General features: G+C 38.0%; 1 protein-coding gene across 6 annotated transcripts; it reads left to right on the top strand.

Annotated features, from left to right (window-relative positions):
• The first annotated feature begins 9,817 nt into the window (after window positions 1–9,817).
• Window positions 9,818–18,029, top strand: LOC127444634 (NACHT, LRR and PYD domains-containing protein 3-like). 6 transcript variants are annotated; one of them, XM_051704119.1, is made up of 11 exons: window positions 9,819–10,032; window positions 10,915–11,066; window positions 11,163–11,294; window positions 11,391–11,522; window positions 11,619–11,750; window positions 11,847–11,993; window positions 12,209–14,020; window positions 14,127–14,300; window positions 15,200–15,373; window positions 15,739–15,785; window positions 17,330–18,029. In XM_051704119.1, exons 1-11 carry the CDS (start codon window positions 10,006–10,008, stop codon window positions 17,857–17,859), a joined length of 3,459 nt encoding a protein of 1,152 aa, XP_051560079.1. In that variant the 5' UTR covers window positions 9,819–10,005; the 3' UTR covers window positions 17,860–18,029. The 6 variants fall into 6 exon arrangements, with proteins under 6 accessions (XP_051560082.1, XP_051560079.1, XP_051560081.1 ...); XM_051704122.1 differs by lacking the exon at window positions 11,391–11,522 and having other exon boundaries at window positions 9,818–10,032; XM_051704121.1 differs by lacking the exon at window positions 11,163–11,294.
• Window positions 18,030–20,281: the final 2,252 nt, after the last annotated feature.

Genomic DNA, 20,281 nt, shown 5'->3' with positions numbered 1-20,281 from the left:
ATATAGTGTATGACCTAATATTTCTAAATAGCAGGATTTTTTTAAAATACAGCCATGTCATAATTATTCAACCCCAATTGCATGTAGCTGTTTCTTAAATGTGTAAGGCTACACAAGTAATTGTTTTAAAACAAAATTAAGTCATCAGTCTGCAATGGCACTTATTTAAGTTTTAAAATTTAAGTTTAGCGTTGTAAGCAAAAATGTATTTCTATGCAAAAAATGCAATTAAAAATAAGCTGTCTCAAAAGCTAATAGAGGAGATTATTTCATAACACAAGAAAGGTCATGGCTAAAAGTACATTTCCAAGGCACTTCAATTTCCAATAGACAAAGTTGGCAGCACCATTCATACATTTTTTAAATATGGTATAACAGCAACCTTCTTGGGATGTTGAAGAAAGCAAAACTTCACCAAGGGAAATGTTGCCTCCAGTTGACTGAATATTTAAGAAGTAATTAGGAAAGACCTGTGGAGTCCTGGAAGAAGGTTTTATAGACGTATGACACTAAACTGAAAATGAGTTTTAGACCCATGGATCAGCAGTACGTCTGGAGTAAGATGACATGGTGATGACAAGAACGACACCATCCCCACAGTCAAGCATGGAGGTGGGTCAGTCCTATTATGGGGGTGTTTTGCGGCTGCAGGAAACGGCTATCCTGACTATGTGACTGACGCCATGGATTCTTTCAGGTATCAGGCCATTTTGGCATGAAAAAATTTGATGCCTTCAGGGTGTAAATTGAAGCTCGGTGATCAATGGACTTTCCAGCAAGACAATAACACCAAGGATACATCCAAGTTGTCCAAAATCTGGTTCAGGGATAGGTCGTGGAATGTCCTTAAATGGCCCTTTCAGTCCATCATTAAAATCCCATTGCAAACCTTTGGCAGCACAGAAACCAAAGAATGTCAATGAGATGGAAGCTTTTGCTCATGAGAAATGTGTAAAAATTCTAATAGAGAGGTGTCCTGAGAACACTTACCTGAAACATTTACTTGCTGTTATTAAGGATAAAGGATGCTCCACAAATGATTGACTTGGGGGTTGAATATTTTTGACATGACATTTGTGGAGAGAATTAGTTCTTTTTTATTTTAAAATTTGGATAAACGGAACTCTTTGTTCTCAAAATCACTCAAATATGTATTAAAAACTTACTTTGACTGTTTATTGAGGTTTTAGTTGATGTTTTTTAATTCACATCACCAGAATGTATTGCTGGTCAGGGGGTTGAATAATTTTGATTGCAACTGTACATCCTTGAAAGCCAATTCATCGTACATGAAGCATTACTCGCACTGTTATGGATTGGTCATAATGGCATACCTGCACAGATCCGATGCTGCAAACACATCTGCGTCATGATACTTCCAGGAGTGTCTCAACACAGATATATCGTACCATGCACCTTGGCTCAAGATGGCGCCGAGTATGGCTGCTGCGTTGCGAGCTCCGAAACAACATTGTAGTTTTTTGTTTGTTTTATTTACAATTCTTATGATTTTTGTCTTGGATGTTGTCTGCCTTATTGTCTATGACAGACAAACCCTTTTGGACATTGGTTCTGCAATTACACACCGTAAACCGGACTTCAAATTCCTCAATGCCGACCCGCTGTTTACAAACACGCAAGCGGAGCCCTTTGTCTGGGCTGCCCGGCCACGAAAACGCAGAAGGAAAAGGGGAAACAGAGCCGGCGTTCTCATCAGAGTAAGCCGTCGTGCAAATCGACCCCCGCTACCCAGTATTCTACTGGCAAATGTTCAGTCTCTGAACAACAAGCTCTGCGAGCTGAAAGTGCGTATCTCTTTCCAACGAGAGACGAGGGACTGCTGCATTATCTGCCTTACAGAAACTTGGATGTCTGCGGAGATTCCAGACTCAGCCATCGAACCTGCGGGGTTCTCCGTGCACCGAGCGGACAGAGCAAAAGACCCCTCAGGTAAAAGCAGAGGTGGTGGTGTATGTTTTATGATCAACAAATCCTGGTGTGATCAGAGGAACGTACATTCTATCAAGTCTTTCTGCTCTCCTGATCTGGAATTTCTCATGCTTCTGTGTCGACCATTCTGGCTACCGAGGGAATTCACAGCGGTCATGATCACAGCTGTGTACATCCCCCCCACAAGCCAACACACCGGGCACTCAAGGAACTGTACAGGATTATAAGCAAGCAGGAAACCGCACACCCTGAGGCCACCTTCATTGTGACCGGGGACTTTAACAAAGCCAATTTTAAATCAATTGCACCAAAATACCACCAACACATCAGTTTTAACACATGAGGGGACTGGGTTTTGGACCATTGCTACTCTCCCTTTCGGGATGGCTACAAATCCCTCCCCCGCCCACCATTTGGCAAATCGGACCACTCTTCCATTCTGCTTCTGCCCGCTTACAGGCAGAAACTGAAACAGGAAGTACCCACTCTCAGAACGATCCAGTGTTGGTCGGACCAATCAGACTCTATCCTACAAGACTGTTTTGATCACGCAGACTGGGAGATGTTCCGGTCCGCCTCTGATGACGACATTGAGGTGTACGCTGATAGCATAACGTGTTTCATCAGAAAGTGCGTAGAGGATATTGTTCCATCCAAAACAATATGGATCTACCCGAAACAGAAACCTTGGATTAATAGCGATGCTTGCGCGGCACTTAATGTGCGGACCTCCGCTTTTAATTCCGGGAATGCGGAGGAGCATAAACAAGCCAGTTATGCCAGAGCAGCAAAATGCCAGTACAGGAACAAGATTGAAGGACAGTTTAACACCACCAACTCTAGAAGCATGTGGCAGGGAATTAATATCATCACGGACTTTAAAGGGAATAAAAACTCTGCCGTGAACACCGCTGCCTCTCTCACGGATGAGTTAAATACTTTTTATGCATGGTTCGAGGGAAATAACACAGCCCTCGCGGAGAGAGCTCTCGTGGCCGAACCTACAGAGGTTAGTTCACTCTCCGTCTCTGTAGCGGATGTAACCCGATCCTTCCGACGGTTGAATATCCATAAAGCCGCGGGTCCAGACGGCATTCCGGGCCGCGTCATCAGAACTGGCTAGTGTTTTTATGGACATTTTCAACCTTTCCCTCTCTTTGTCTGTAGTCCCCACATGCTTTAAAATGTCCACCATTGTGCCTGTACCAAAGCAATCCAAAATCACTTGCTTAAATGACTGGTGCCCTGTTGCTCTGACCCCCATCATCAGCAAATGCTTTGAGAGACTAATCAGAGATTAAATCTGCTCTGTGCTGCCTCCATCACTGGACCCATTGCAGTTTGCTTACCGCAACAAGCGCTCCACTGATGATGCCATTGCATCTACAATACACACTGTTCTCTCCCACCTGGAAAAATGGAACACTTATGTGAAAATGCTGTTTGTAGGCTACAGCTCAGCATTCAACCCCATAGTGCCCTCCAAGCTTGATGAGAAACTCTGGTCTCTGGGCTTAAACAGCTCGCTGTGCAGCTGGATCCTGGACTTCCTTTCAAGCAGACGCCAGGTTGTTAGAATGGGCAGTAACATCTCCTCATCACTGACCCTCAACATTGGAGCCCCACAGGGCTGTGTTCTTAGCCCACTCCTGTATTCCCTGTACACACATGACTGTGTGGCAAAACATAGCTCCAATGCCATCATTAAGTTTGCTGATGATACGACGGTGGTAGGTCTGATCACTGACAATGATGAAACAGCCTACAGAGAGGAGGTGCACACTCTGACACGCTGGTGTCAGGAACACAACCTCTCCCTCAATGTCAGTAAGACAAAGGAGCTTGTGATGGACTTAAGGAGAAGAGAAAGAGAACACAGCCCCATCACCATCAATGGAGCACCAGTGGAGAGAGTCAGCAGCTTCCAGTTCCTGGGTGTCCACATCACTGAGGAACTCACATGGTCCGTCCACACTGAGGCCATTGTGAAGAAGGCTCATCAGCACCTCTTCTTCCTGAGATGGATGAGGAAGTTTGGAATGAACCGCCACATCCTCACATGGTTCTACACCAGCACTGTAGAGAGCATCCTGACTGGCTGCATCTCCACCTGGTATGGCAATAGCACCGGCAATAGCACCGCCCACAACCGCAAAGCCCTGCAAAGTGTGGTGCGAACTGCCAGACACATCATCGGAGGTGAGCTTCCCTCCCTCCAGGACATATACACCAGGCGGTGTGTGAAAAAAGCTTGGAGGATCATCAGAGACTCCAGCCACCTGAGCCATGGGCTGCTCTCACTGCTACCATCAGGCAGGCGGTATCGCAGCATCAGGACCCGCACCAGCCGACTTCATGACAGCTTCTTCCCCCAAGCAATCAGACTTTTGAACTCTTGATCTCTCACGATCAATATACATCAGCACTGCACTTTATTAATCTTATTATCTCACACTGGACTGTCATAAATTATATTATTATTATATTATATTCTCTCTTAACAACACACTGGCAACTGACTATCAACCGACAGCCTGAATGTCAATACAGTACAATACAACCTACTGCACATTGTATATATACTATATATACCTTTTTTTTTTATTGTATAATGTGTATTCTATATTGTGTGTATTGTATACTGTACATTGTATGTTATTATTTGTATATTGTGTTGTGTGTAATTATGTGTATATTAGATTTTAAATTGTTTTGTGTAAATTTGATGTTTATTGTAAATTGGTATATGTCTCATCACTGTCACGACTGCTATGTTGCTCGGAACTGCACCCAAGAATTTCACACACTATTGCACTTGTGTATATGGTTGTGTGACAATAAAAGTGATTTCATTTGACCTGTCATCGACAAGTGCAAGGAGAACAAATTAATGGCCACTCTTTGTGATTAATTTAATTGCAGTAGCCATCTGTTTATTTATTAAAGTTGTTTTTACACACCATTCAAAAAAATAGATGGCAGTCATGGAATAAGCCCACAATACAAAAAACATATATGCACAATGCATTTCTATGCACAAAGGTGTTTTAAATTAAAATAAATATATAATACTAGGAGAAAAGCATCAGTGTGCTTTTTTGGAACACTAACATATAACCCAATTCTATAAAATTATTGTTTAGCTTACTTTTGAAAAAATGCAGGCAAAATTCCCTGTATTAGATTAAATAAATTACCAAACGAAAAAATAATATTGTTAGGCCTATCTAATTACCTTTTCTTTACACAAACTTAAATTAGCCTTACCCTGTTTTGTAGATGAAAAAGTCAGCTAAATGACATTCTCAGAAAGTTCTACACTTTTTTCAAGACTATAAACTATCAGAACTATTTGTTCAATGCTGAGTTCACTTTCAGAAAATGAGATTTTGAACATTTGAAAACTTTTAAATATTTTAAATCTAACTCTCTTTACCTTGGATTGCATTTGTTGAGCTTCTTCAGAACATTTAAATTGCATTATGACACTAAAATTAATTAATCTCACCCACTATCACTGCAGAGCGCTTCATTCTAAAATAAATTCAGCCTAGCAACGCAACAGCCAATCATAATTCGAGTGGTTGCAACACAACAGCCAATCATAATTAGTGATGGTGTTCCTGGAAGATGATTAACAACAAATAATCTCTTATTTTCTTTTCTGACAGGAATGTACAATCAAATATAATATTAATAAAGAGATTGATTATAGTTGTAAAGCGGTTTGTCACACGAGTATTACTTTCTTATGGTTGCGAAAGACCCAAACCGAGTTGTACAAACTACACAGCAGCTGAATACTTATAGTACAAAACATTTTGAGGAAATGTCAACCTAGCAACAGATTAGCCTATCAAAATCTTGGAAACAGCAAAGCAACAGCTAATCAGAATTCAAGAGATCTCTTAAAGTAAAGCAACTATGAAGACTGCTGAATGAACTCAGGGTTTCAGAACTGGTTTCAGGTGGACAAATTCAAACCAATCCAATCAGGTTTAATTGGTACCATGATGCAGCTCATCAACTTTCTCCGTCAACTCAGGCTTCGATCCTGACTTTAAGAGTAGATTATGCGCTTGTGCACATGAATGAATGACATTTGCAGCACACAACCAATCATGTGAGAGAATGTGATTTACTTCTCTGCTGAAAGCTGATGATTATGAAAATAAGAATTTGAATTCATTCTGCACAAAATATATAAAATAAAAATGCATTTACACTGCTCAAGAGTTCAGCATGAAATCATGAAGACTTAATACACGATTTACACAGTACAAGGGATAACTGTAAAATTATGAAGCAATTCAAGACATTCACACAACAAGAAGAAACAGCGGCTGCTAAGAGAGCTCAAGAGGACTGCTGCAAACAAATTCTTAATGTGATAATATATATATATATATATAACAGCTGGTATATCAATGTGTGAAATCAAAGTGAATTCATGTAGGCCCACAACAAGATCACACAGGCTTATTGATTTTAAAAGCTTAAATGTATTTAAAATATAAAAGCTTTTATATTTCTTTGAATTGAAAACTTTATATATCATTCAAAACTATAACAAATAAAATAGGCTACTATTGATTACAAAACGAATAGAGACTGTAAAGATTAATATTCTCCCTAAGTTTATTTTCCTTTTTCAAAATCTACCAGTTAGTATATCAAAAAAGTGCTTTTAGACAATGGAATAAACTACTTTGTAAATATGTATGGGATAATAGGAAACCTAGAATTAGTCTTAAAATTCTTAAGTTTTTAAAAAGGTTTGGAGGACTAGAATTCCTTAATTTAATAAATTATTATAAAGCTGCCCAAATTCAACCTATATTGATTGGGATGAAGGAAGAATCTAAAGTGAAATGGAGGAAGATGGAAATGTATCAAATGGGGGAATCTATTAGTATATCCCTGTTCCTACCCAAACAAAGAAACAAATTTAAATCAATAGATAATATTTGTATTAATAGTACATTTAGATTTTGGTTAGAAAAAAATACAAATTGTAAAATTAAGAATGATATAGTTAATTTACTAAAAATTGTTAAAGATCCAGATTTCATGCCAAATAGATTAGATAATACATTTCAGTTTTAGGCAGAAAAGAGGTCTGAAAAGATATCACCAACTGTTCCCTGATAAAGGAATGGATACCTTTTCAAACCTAGCAAAACATATAAGCTTCCCAATTAATATTTATTTAATTATTTACAGGTAAGATGATATGTATTAAAAGAAGTTAAAGTAAAATAAATAAAAAGGAAATGCATCCATTAATAAATTATATAATTGATATATACAATACAACTAATCCAATACATTTGTAGGTATTTTAAAGAGTGCACTTGAAAGAGATATACAGGACATGTAGGTGGGAGGATGAATTAAAAATAAAGATTAATCAGCAAGACTGGGAAGAAGTGTCATATAATACATTCCATACTACTCAATCCAGTGTTTGGAGGGAATATGCTTGGAAGATACAAATGAGATTTTTTTTCATAACACCTGTTATTCAAAGTAAATACAATAGCTGGTAAAAGGGGATTGTTGGAGAAATTGTGGAGAAAAAAAGTCTAATTACAGTCACATTCTATATGAGTGCTCTAAATGGACAAATTATTGGAATGAAGTGATTAGACAGGTTAATTTAATATTTAACTGCACAATAGAAATACATCCAGAAAAACGTATTTTGGATAAAATGCCATTGTCCTTAAGAAATAAAACTGAACAAAATATATTTAAGGTAATCAGAATAGCAGCTTTCAGAATCAGAATCAGAATCAGCTTTATTGCCAAGTATGCTTACACATACAAGGAATTTGTCTTGGTGACAGGAGCTTCCAGTGCACAACAATACAAAAACAGCGACAAGACTTTTAAAGAATAATAAAAAATTGAATTAAAAAAAATATATAATTAAATAAATATTGAAAATACAATAAAGTATATATAGAATACACAATAGACAATATATAAATATATGTATACACACATACATACACACATACACATACATAGTACAAATCTAAATACAAATCGGTTATATACAGTGCAAGGGAATGAAATGGCAGTAGAGGTAGGATATGCTGGGTAAATATAAAAAGACTGAGCTGTTTATTGCACATAATTATTGCTCAATGGGGCAGTTTTAACTGTTCATGAGATGGATAGCCTGAGGGAAAAACCTGTTCCTGTGTCTGACGGTTCTGGTGCTCAGAGCTCTGAAGCGTCGGCCAGAAGGCAACAGATCAAAAAGGTAGTGGGCAGGGTGAGTGGGGTCCAGTGTGATTTTTCCAGCCCTTTTCCTCACTCTGGAAGTGTATAGTTCTTGAAGGGGGGGCAGGGGGCAACCAATAATCCTCTCAGCAGTCCGAACTATCCTTTGTAGTCTTCTGATGTCTGATTTCGTAGCTGAACCAAACCAGACAGATACTGAAGTGCAGAGGACAGACTCAATGACTGCTGAGTAGAACTGTATCAGCAGCACCTGTGGCAGCTTTGAAACAGATTACAAAAACTTGGCTTAAACCAGAACTCCCACAATTTCAAAGATGGAGAGAAACGAATTCAGAAATATACCAAATGGAGAAAGTAACATTTAAAATTAGCAATTAAAGTCTGGAATGTGAACATAAATGGGATTTGCTAAGAAATGTTATAAATTAATTTAGATAGATTGTTTGCTGCAGATTCTTGATTTTTGAAAAAAAAAAAAAAAACATTTTAAATACGAGGTATGATGTCCTATCTCATTTAATAATAAAAAGAAAGAAAGAAAAAAAGTGGTGATGCCTTATCTTTCTTTCCACTTGATTTGAAATAAAATATAACATGTAAATGAACGAATTACACGTTACTTATAGAAAATGCTGTGAATGGTTATTTGATATGGTTATTCAAAATAACATCCTGTTTCTCTCTCTCTCTCTCTCTCTCTCTCTCTCTCTCTCTCTCTCTTTCTTGATGTACAATTTGTACATTGTCTTTAGTAAATAATAATAAATAAATAAATGCATAAAAAAGGCTACTATTGATTAATTAAATATTGAGCACTTGGAATACTGTATGCAAAGAAATTGTATGCAATAATAAGATGTATTTGTTCTTTTTTTAAAAATAAATATTTTGTGTACTGCTTATATTGCTTATTGCTTATATTATTATAACTTCAAGTAAAATACTGTATGCTCATCTCGAGTCCATGAAAGAAAGAAGGGGTTTGGGTAGCATTGACCCCTTTCCATGGCAATCTTAAGCTTTTAATATTTTAAAAACAATTATTTTTTGCAGGAATCATATTAATCCATTTTACTGGCTGTTTTATAGATAGCCTAACATATTATGTTTATATTTTCAAAGATATTTTTTTCTATGGCTAAAGAGGGTAAAAAGCAATTAAATTTTAAATGAAATACAACACTTTATCTGCTGAAAATCCTAGCCACCGAAACCGGCTTCATGGTACAGGCCACTGAATTGTATGATGGAGTTGGTAGATGACGATTGTTGACAAACAAAGTCTTAATTGGTTCATTAGACCTATAGTATATCTCTTGACGGGAATATATATGTTATTTAATAAGTATGAATGAATCTTCAGATCAACACGGAAAACTGTGTAATTCCACAGTTTCCCGTGTTGAGCTGAAGATGAATTCTTACATCATTAATTCATGTTCTCTTATTTCGGGTTCTCACCTGAGAATGTGGTAATGATGATATGCGCCACTAGAGGGAGATGCTCAACTAACTAACGAGATCATTTGACACTGGAGTCACATTTGACTGGATTATTTATTAGAGTTTTATGTTTCTGTTTAAAAATCACTGAAGAGGAGGATACATAATCACCTTCATATTTGCCAAGTTAAACACACTAGAGCAATTACTGCATTAGGCTCACAATTCTGTTCTTGCGATGAACACTTACGGAACCGAAACCGAAAGTGTACGTGCGTCATATCCTTTTGATAACTTCAGACTTCAAATGAAGATAGGACATATTTATTTTGTACCATTAAACAGGGCCTTACAAAAAGAATGCGAAGATCACTGGTGCAATCTATGGTAAGTTACTATTTATTGTTTGATCGAGTAATGGAAATGTATTAATGTTTATCTTGATTAACATCCAAAATATGTTATATGCTATCTGCATAAACACAAAAGGCTGTATATCCAGCTATGATTGTTGTTTGCCCTGACCACAATCTTGTTGAAAGAACGATTAAAAAAAGGATATTTTATTTTATTTATTTTCAAATAAGCCTTTCTTTTTTTAAATGGGTGTTTTTTGTTTTTGTTTTTGTTTTGTTTTTTGACCCCAATGATTTTTTTTTGTTTTTTTTTTTGTCTCATTCTACCGTGTCCTCATTTAAAAATAACTTGAACATCATGACTGAGAGATTGAGGAAGTAAGGGCAGACGTTCTGAAATAAATATCACTGTAGTGATGGGTCGTTCATTCGTTCATTTTGTGTTGGCCGCGCATGCGCATTGCGCAACCACCGTTTGTTGTGAAAACCGCATAGGCGCAGTACATGAACCAGAAATGAATAGTTCACCTTTCAACTATTTTGGTCCGAGTCGTTCGTTCTTTTGTCACGTGACAGCCTTATAGGCTATGCACATAATACGACTGTCACGTGACAAAAGAACGAAGGACACTGGCAAGAAGATTCCAGAGGTGTACTAATCATTTCTGTTTCTCATAATTTGTCCTTGGCTGCATTATCAATTTTTCCTTATTGGGACTATAATCAAAGTTTGCTTAAGTAGACGTGTTGGGGGGGGGGGGGGGGGATTTGGCTATTGAAAATGTAACATTTTAATTTAATTCTGCTCAAATGAACACAATGACTTGAATAAAGGTTTGTTCATTTTGCTGAACGAGACTCAAAGATTCAAGTCAGTAAAATGTTCCGATCTTCCCATCACTATCTCACTGAGATGAGACAGGAGGGGAGTTCTGCTGAGACCCAGAAGGCAGCATCTCCAGAACCCAGTGGCGTGTCAGTGAAGAGTGACATGTCTATGGGTGGACGGCCTGTGTTCAGTACTGAAGAACCCCCAAGTGACAAAATGGGACTTTCTGACACAATGTGAGTCATGAGATTGAAAACAACACTTGTGCAATACTTGCTAAAATGAGTCCTTTTACATTTCACATGTTATTTTGTTGTTATTGATATTTTCAGGCAGCAGACCGACTCAGCAGTATCTCCAGAACCCAGCGGTGTGTCAATGAAGAGTGACATGTCTATGGGTGGACGGCCTGTGTTCAGTACTGAAGAACCCCCAAGTGACAAAATGGGACTTTCTGACACAATGTGAGTCATGAGATTGAAAACAACACTTGTGCAATACTTGCTAAAATGAGTCCTTTTACATTTCACATGTTATTTTGTTGTTATTGATATTTTCAGGCAGCAGACCGACTCAGCAGTATCTCCAGAACCCAGCGGTGTGTCAGTGAAGAGTGACATGTCTATGGGTGGACGGCCTGTGTTCAGTACTGAAGAACCCCCAAGTGACAAAATGGGACTTCCTGACACAATGTGAGTCATGAGATTGAAAACAATACTTGTGCAATACTTGCTAAAATGAGTCCTTTTACATTTCACTTGTTATTTTGTTGTTGTTGATATTTTCAGGCAGCAGACCGACTCAGCTGTATGTCCTGAACCCAGTGGCGTGTCAGTGAAGAGTGACATGTCTATGGGTGGACGGCCTGTGTTCAGTACTGAAGAACCCCCAAGTGACAAAATGGGACTTCCTGACACAATGTGAGTCATGAGATTGAAAACAACACTTGTGCAATACTTGCTAAAATGAGTCCTTTTACATTTTACATGTTATTTTGTTGTTATTGATATTTTCAGGCAGCAGACCGACTCAGCAGTATCTCCAGAACCCAGCGGTGTGTCAATGAATAGTGACATGTCTTTAGGTGCACGGCCTGCATTTAGTGCTGAAATAAATCCTATAAACTTCAATTTTAGTCAAAGAACAAAACCTTCTTACACCAGGTGAGATACACTTTAATCCACTTCTTTAATCTGAATGATTATGCAATCAGTCATCCATTTCTGGTATGGATTCTGCATTGTCAGAGCCTTGAAAACAGTTATTCAGTACATTTAGAGCTTATTTATATACATGAATCTGTAGCACTAATGTTTTTGTGGTTGGGTGTTTTTAAAATAATATATTTTTTTATTTTTTTATTCTTGCTGTTGTCCAGGTCAAACATTGTGCCTCACCAACCAGTCTATGATGTCCTGCAGAAATACATATGTCAACACAAAACAAGCATGTACAACAAGTATGAGAGCTTATTTGAGGGATTCAAACTACAAGATAATCAAACCCTCCTGAACAGAATTTACACACAGCTCTTCATCATAGAGGGAGAGAGTGAAGGAGTGAATAAAGAACATGAAGTTTTACGAACAGCCAGAACTCAACACTTACAAGACACTCCGATTTCCTGCAATGACATATTTGAACCCTTACCTGAACCAGGTTATAAGGAGATGAAAAGACAGAGAAAAGACAAAATAAAGACTGTTCTCACTAAAGGCATCGCTGGAATTGGAAAAACAGTCTCTGTGCAGAAGTTCATTCTGGACTGGGCCGAGGGAAAAGCCAATCAGGATGTAGATTTCATGTTTGTGCTTCCATTTCGAGAGCTGAACTTGATTAAAGATAAGCAGTACAGTCTTCACAAACTTCTGCTGGACTTTTATCCTGAACTTCATGATATGGACTCAAAGATTTATGAAGAGTGTAAACTTGTGTTCATTTTTGATGGTCTGGATGAAAGCAGAATTCCACTGATGTTTTCAGATAGTGAGAAAGTTTCTGATGTGACTGAGAGTTCATCAGTGGGTGTGTTGATGTCAAACCTCATCAAAGGAGATCTGCTTCCCTCTGCTCTCATCTGGATCACCTCCAGACCAGCAGCAGCCAATCAGATCCCCTCCAAATACATCAAGCGTGTGACAGAAATTCAGGGATTCAATGACCCTCAGAAGGAGGAATATTTCAGGAAGAGACTCAGTGATAAGCATCAAGCCAGCAGAATCATCTCACACATTAGAAAAGCAAGAAGCCTACACATTATGTGCCACATACCAGTCTTCTGTTGGATCTCATCCACTGTGCTTCAGAACATCCTGAAACAAGATGACAGTGCAGAAATCCCTCAAACTCTGACTGAAATGTACATCCACTTCCTGCTCATTCAGATCAATATGAGGAATCAGAAGTATGAAGAGAGAGATCCAGAGAAACTCCTGCAGTCCAACAGAGAAGTGATTGTTAAACTTGCTGAACTGGCTTTCAAACAGCTGATGAAGGGCAATGTCATGTTCTATGAGGAGGACCTGAGAGAGAGCGGCATAGACGTCACTGATGCCTCAGTGTATTCTGGGATCTGCACTGAGATCTTTAAGGAGGAATCTGTGATTCATCATAGGAAAGTCTACAGCTTCATACATCTCAGCTTTCAGGAGTTTCTGGCTGCTTTCTATGTTTTTCACTACTACGTAAGTACAACTAAGGATGCCCTGAAATGTTTAGCTTCAGTACATAATTTGCTCAGAGGAGTTGTAGATGAAGCCCTTCAGAGTGATAATGGACACTTGGATCTTTTCTTGCGATTCCTGCTGGGCATCTCACTGGAGTCCAATCAGAGACTCTTACAGGATCTACTGACACACACAGAGAACACCTCAGAGAGCATCAAGAAAACCTTACAGTACATTAAAAACACAATCAAAAATGACAAACCTCTCTCTACTGACAGATCCATCAATCTGTTCCTCTGTCTGCTGGAGATGAAAGATCAGACTCTGTGCAGTAATATTCAGGAGTTTGTGAAATCAGACAAACACTCAGAGAATAAACTCTCTCCTGCTCAATGTTCAGCAATCTCCTACATGCTTCAGATGTCAGAGGAGGTGCTGGATGAGCTGAACCTGAAGAAGTACAACACATCAGAGGAGGGTAGAAGAAGACTGATACCTGCCATGAACAACTGCAGAAAAGCTCTGTAATTTACCATCTCTAAGTACAAGAATGAAGCTGATATACCAGTAAAGGTTGCAAAGTCAGGTTAACAATTCATTTACAGAAAATTGTGTTTGACTCTATTTCAGTCTTGCTGAGTCCAATCTCACTGGTCAGCAATGTGAAATCATGGTCTCAACTCTACAATCATCAAAGTCCCTCCTGAGAGAGCTGGACCTGAGTAACAATGACCTGCAGGATTCAGGAGTGAAGCTGCTCTCTGATGGACTGAAGAGTCCAAACTGTGAAGTAGTGATACTGAGGTATTTAAAATATGAAAATGTATGATTTTCATTATTACAGTTGTGAGTAACACATTACAAGAAATGTGTGTTATGTAATCAGATTTTTTCATGTAACAAGTACACATTTCTTTTTAAATTTACATCATAATATTTAAGGTACTTTTTCAAATAAGTAATTTGCATTATCTACACATCTCCTTTGCCCATTTTGGAAGAAATCTGAAGTTAAAAATTGTATTTATATAGTAGTGTATTTATATATATACATACATATATTTATATGTATGTATATATATATATATATATATACAAAGTGCTTCACAAAACATCAAATCAAAAGCTCATACAGTAAAGTCCAACATATTCACATACGGTACAGTAATAATAAAAGCAACATGTGCACCAGCTTTGCGGGAGGAGTTGTTGTTATATGTGGGTATTGCACAGTGGGATATTTTGCTAAATGTTTTATAAAATAAAACAAAATGGTTATAAATAATTAAAAAATGATAACAATTTCAACTTCTCTTCTGTTTGCTAATACATTTTAATTTGGGCTTAATTAATTAGCAATTGTTCTTACATCTAAAGCAAGTGGACAGCCCTGATATTTCAATGTATAATTAAAGACTCACATGAGTTTTATCACATTTCTTGTTTTAGATTTTTTATTTATGTTAAACTTATTTCTGATTTGTTTTTACTTCACTGTTGAAATCTAAAAATATTTGGTAACGGGCTGCTGAGGGCAGTAAATTCAATAAGAATTGAATTTCTTATCTCCAAATAAATCTTCAAAAGTACTAAAATAATTTACTTTAAAGGAACCAGAATCATTTAGAGGAATCAGAATCTGAACTTTTCCTATCTGTAAACACAAGTTCCCTTTCAAAAATCCAATTACTTTCTCTCTGTAGATTATCTGGCTGTATGGTGACAGAGGTCGGCTGTTGTTATGTAGCTTCAGCTCTTAATTCAAACCCTTCACACCTGATAGAACTGGATCTGAGCTACAATAACCCAGGAGAATCAGGAGTAAAACTGCTCTATGAGAGACTCAATGATCCAAACTGCAGTCTGGACAATCTCAGGCAAGAAGTTAAAGGGATAGTTCCCCCAAAAATGGAAACTCATTCTCACTTCAACTCATTTACTCATTCCAATACTTTGTATTTTTTCCTTCTGTGGAAGGACAACAAAAGTGCATGGTACTTTATCCAGTCAAGCCAATAAAAAAGATTAAATAAAATAGTCCATATGTCTACCTGTGTATTCTTTGAAGCCAAATGGTCACTTTGTGTAAAGACTAACATTTTATTTATGAGCCTACACAAAGTCCTCACATTATAGTGCTTTATTTTATTTACATGGACTGTATGTGTCGCAGCACTGAATAATACCTAATGTTTTCTAACTACTTACCATTCTTTATGTGTATGTTTGTGTCTCTTTACAGTTTGGACTATGGAGATCCCTGTAGGATGAAACCGGGACTACAAAAATGTAGGTTTTCTTTCTGACCATCACATACACATTCAGTGATAACAAATTAGTTTAAAGGGATCAAGAAATACAATTTTCCTTGACCTTTTGACATATAGAAGACATTGTACTATAAAACTGTAAGTTTCAGAACTTAAAACTTCCTCCTCACTGCAAAAAGAGCATTTGCTGAAACCAAGCTGCATAAACGACTCATTCTCCACTTCCTCCACATCGTGATGTCACACTGTGTGAGACATTTGCATCTGTCCTCCTCAACAATAGCACATAAAAGCCTAATTTAAACTTATAATTTCAGTAGCCCCGCCCAGTAGTGGTGAGGAGTGAGATGGCAGAGAGCCAATCATAACAGTGGCTGTTTACTGTCAAGGAGAAGCACCACCACAACTGAGGCTGAATTCAGAATGGCATACTATCATACTACTCTGTAACAAAGGGTAAAATGGAAAAGAGGAGGCAGGAACCGGATGAACCATCAAAATAATGTTTAATGAGAAATTAAGACATAAAGACAATACATAAACACAAACGCACACACTGCAGCTGCATGTGGCTCTCTCTCTCCTGAACTGCCGGTAGGGGTTCCCCGGCCTGAGGCAAAGGAGGGAGGAGTGTGACAAGGAGGAGGGCTAATCAGTCAAGGAGAGGGATAACCTCTCTAGGGCTGTGGAGGGGGATGAGGGGAGAAAAAAAACAGAGGAGAGGGAAAGGACAAAGCGGAGTGACAGCAAGAGAGAGAGAGGAGAGAGAGGAAATACCTGGTTCGCCGACACCCATATAAGCTGTTGCCTGGCCCTCAGCCACTCCCCAACCTCTGGCAGACAACAGCTCGCTCCTCCCCCGGTGGACGGTAGTGGGTCCTCCGGCCCCAGGCAGATGGTCATGTTCTTCCCCACCTCTTTTCTTTTTTCTCTATTCTATTTTCTGTGGGGGGAACAGCAGTGTGCCTCAGATCCTCGGCGGCCGGCAGTGACGTCTCCATCCCCAGGCAGACGGCTGTGGCTGCTCCTGGGTTGGCTGGTAGTGGTGAGGACTCCATGATAGCACATCCCTCCCCCTTCCCGGGCTTCGGCACCAATGTAACAAAGGGTAAAATGGAAAGGAGGAGGCGGGAACTGGACGAACCATCAGAGTAATGTTTAATGATAAATTAAAACATAAACACAAACGCACACACTGCAGCTGCATGTGGCTCTCTCTCTCCCGAACTGCCACGTTCCACTGCATTTATCCCTCTCCTCAGCTGATTAGCCCAATTGGGGGTCGGGCGTGTGTAGTCACGGCCCGACCCACGCCCTCCTCCTCGTCACATACTCTTACTATTTTTGCCATAGACTGATATGGCAAAAATATAATAGAATGGATAGTATGCATTCCGAACTCAGCCCAAGTGTTTCTGACTGAGGGTCAGAATGAGGGTTTTACAAATATATGACAATTTTGTGCAAAAAACTTTACTAATACTATGAGTGAATCTCAAGGAATATACTAAAGTAATAACAAAGGCATGATCCCTTTAAAGAAGGAAATATCTTTGTGTTCAGATTTCTGTGATCTCACTGTGGATCCAAACACAGCAAATACTCATCTTATACTGTCTGAGGAGAACAAAAAGGTGACATGTGTGGAAGAGAAGCAGCCATATCCTGATCATCCAGAGAGATTTGATCACATTCCTCAAATTTTGTGTAGAGAGAGTCTGACCGAACGCTGTTACTGGGAGGCTGAATATAGTGGCTGGGCTCGTATAGCTGTGGCATATAAAGAAGTCAGAAGGAAAGAAGGGAGTAACAGTATGTTTGGGCTCGATGAAAAGTCCTGGAGTCTTTTCTGCACTAGTAATGGATTCAATATCTGGCACAAAAATAAGAACAAAAACATATTTGTACCTTCACACCAATGTCACAGAGTCGGAGTGTATCTGGACTGGCTGGCTGGCAGATTGTCCTTCTACAGCATCTCTGACACACACAGACTCACACACTTACACACAATACACACCACATTCACTGAACCCCTTTATGTTGGATTTATGGTTTCTAATGATTCCTCGGTGTCTCTGTGTCAGATTTAATAGCCTCTTGTGAGAAACGACAAATATGTTATTTACTCACCTGATTGTTTTTTTTTGTGTTTTTTTTTGTTTTTTTTTACAATCGTACAATATGTAAAAATGTTTTCAGCTGAAATGTTTTTCACTGCTGTTTACTTGGGCTTTACAGAGACAGGTTTGACATTTCATGGCACCTATGTCAGTGATATCTGTCAAGTAATAAGGACATTTTCTGCATGTAATTTTATAAAAAAAATCACTTAAGCACCTTTAAGAGAATGTATCTTAAATAACTGTATTTTGTAGGTAAGTATATTTTTTCACTTGGTTATACTTATGCGAGTGCAGCAAAGACAAAATATACTTCAAGATCTATTCTCTAAAAGCAAGTCTAAATATCTTATATGCTGCTTCTCAGGTGAATGCATCTTTTTTTAAAGGATTTTTAGATATTTTGAAATATTTGTATTTTTAATATTATATTCAACATTCTCAGATAACAATTTTTTCTTCTGCAGTATAGCTACTAAAGTAAATGTTTTAGATATTTTTATTGGAAAACAAGCCAAAACAAAAACAAATCAAAATTTATTTTGTTGCCGTGTATAATGGGGTGAAGAATACCCTCTCTCACCTTTCTGTTCACTTCAATCCATCTTTAACTCACAAAAAAACAAACTCTTATTAATAAAGCTGCGTATTGACAATGTTCTTCACGATAAGAAATGCACAGTGACACATATATTATGATTCAATAAGTCATCACATTATAATCAACTGCATTAAGTGTGTGCGCTCAAGGGATGAGCGTCCCTGTATGTGCATCAGCCAGGTGCGGTTTCAATCTCTCCCCCATAGGTCGGGACATTCACACAACTCATAGAAGAGGCGCTGACCGCACAGAGAAATGACCGTTTCAGAGTTTGTAGTTATTTACCTGATCTGCTTCTGTATTATTTGAACATTAATAAAACTATAACGCATTAAATATAACTGCATTAAAGATGTAACGCATTAAATATAACCGCATTAAAGATGTTATGCCGGAGTGTTTCCTTTAAAGAGCTCCAGCTCCACTTATTCCACAGCGAGAGTGCTTCTGTACTTACTTATTTTGTATTTTTGCATTATAATTCCCTCATACTTTGTGATCTACATCAGCTGAAGCTGTTTGGAAAGTTTAGAATGCATCTGTACTGTGATCTGTGTAATTCTTCCTCTCCTCAGTCAGTAGTGAACTGCAGTGCTGCTCTCACGCGTCATCATTAGAGTTTAATGTGATCTCATGTTATGTTAAGTGACATCAAATGACTATTTAGCAATGAATATTTTGTATTGTCAGTGTTGTCGATAACGTCTACTAATCGTTTCAGTCCTACAGCAGATCTTGTACAAACCTTAATATAAAGGTATTTATGGTATGTCTGTTGTCATGATTCATGTTTTGTATGGGCACTTCTAGCTGTACTGCTGTTCTTCTTCATTAATACTTTTTATTTCTCTCAATAAAAAATTCAAAACAATGCAGTAAGGTTTGTTTCTGATTAGTCGGAGGCTATGAAGTGGTGATCTGGCAGCCATGTCTTTCTTGTGTTATGTCTGTTTTATAATTCTAACATTAGGTCCCATTATCTGTTTATATTATAATATAATGTTTATGTTGTAATATTAAGGAATGTATCTTTAATTTGTGTGATATGAGCAATATTACTGTCCTGAATTTAAAACAATTTGGCCATGAAATTCGATCGCCACTGTGACAATTGTTACCATTGACTGGTGGGTTCTAAGGCACCAATTTACGTCAATAACGCAGCGCATGCCAAGTGACAATGTGAATAAACCACACTATGCCCGATGGTACATCTGTAAAATGAGACCACCATCTAGTAGTAGCTTCTTTTATTACACAAAGTTACGTGTGGATCATGCAAGGCAAAACCAGCAGAAAGGAAGTCTAGAAATTCAAATGAATGAAAGAGTAGACACAAATAGACATTAATGAGTGCACGCATGTCATATGATCCACAAATGCATTCAACACTTCACAAGACCGTTTTGTGTTTGATTTGGAACATCTTCCTATGTTTGCATACACAAATTGCGATAGATTTGTACAAAAGGGAACTTTTGTATCCACAAATATATCTCTATCTGTACAAATCACAGCACATGCATTTAGTTTTCAATTTCACAGTCATCGGTTGAAAGGCATTTGTTTGAGGCTAGTAAGATACATGTGTGACGTTTATGAAATGGATGGATAAGTGTTTACGCATGTGTTAATAATTTTGATACTATATTATTTCCATAGGCAGGCCACTGCTTTCTTACATGTAATTCCTCAATGGTCAGTAGTTTCACCATTTTTTAACGATATACATTATCTGATTACATTACTTTTCCATTTTTATAAATCCTCACTACAGTTTGCAGCCCTGCT

This window comes from Myxocyprinus asiaticus, chromosome 8 (genome assembly GCF_019703515.2).
Source record: "Myxocyprinus asiaticus isolate MX2 ecotype Aquarium Trade chromosome 8, UBuf_Myxa_2, whole genome shotgun sequence".
NCBI lineage: Eukaryota > Metazoa > Chordata > Actinopteri > Cypriniformes > Catostomidae > Myxocyprinus > Myxocyprinus asiaticus.
Note: the sequence above shows the minus strand (reverse complement) of the source record. Positions and strands in the feature narration are given on the sequence as shown.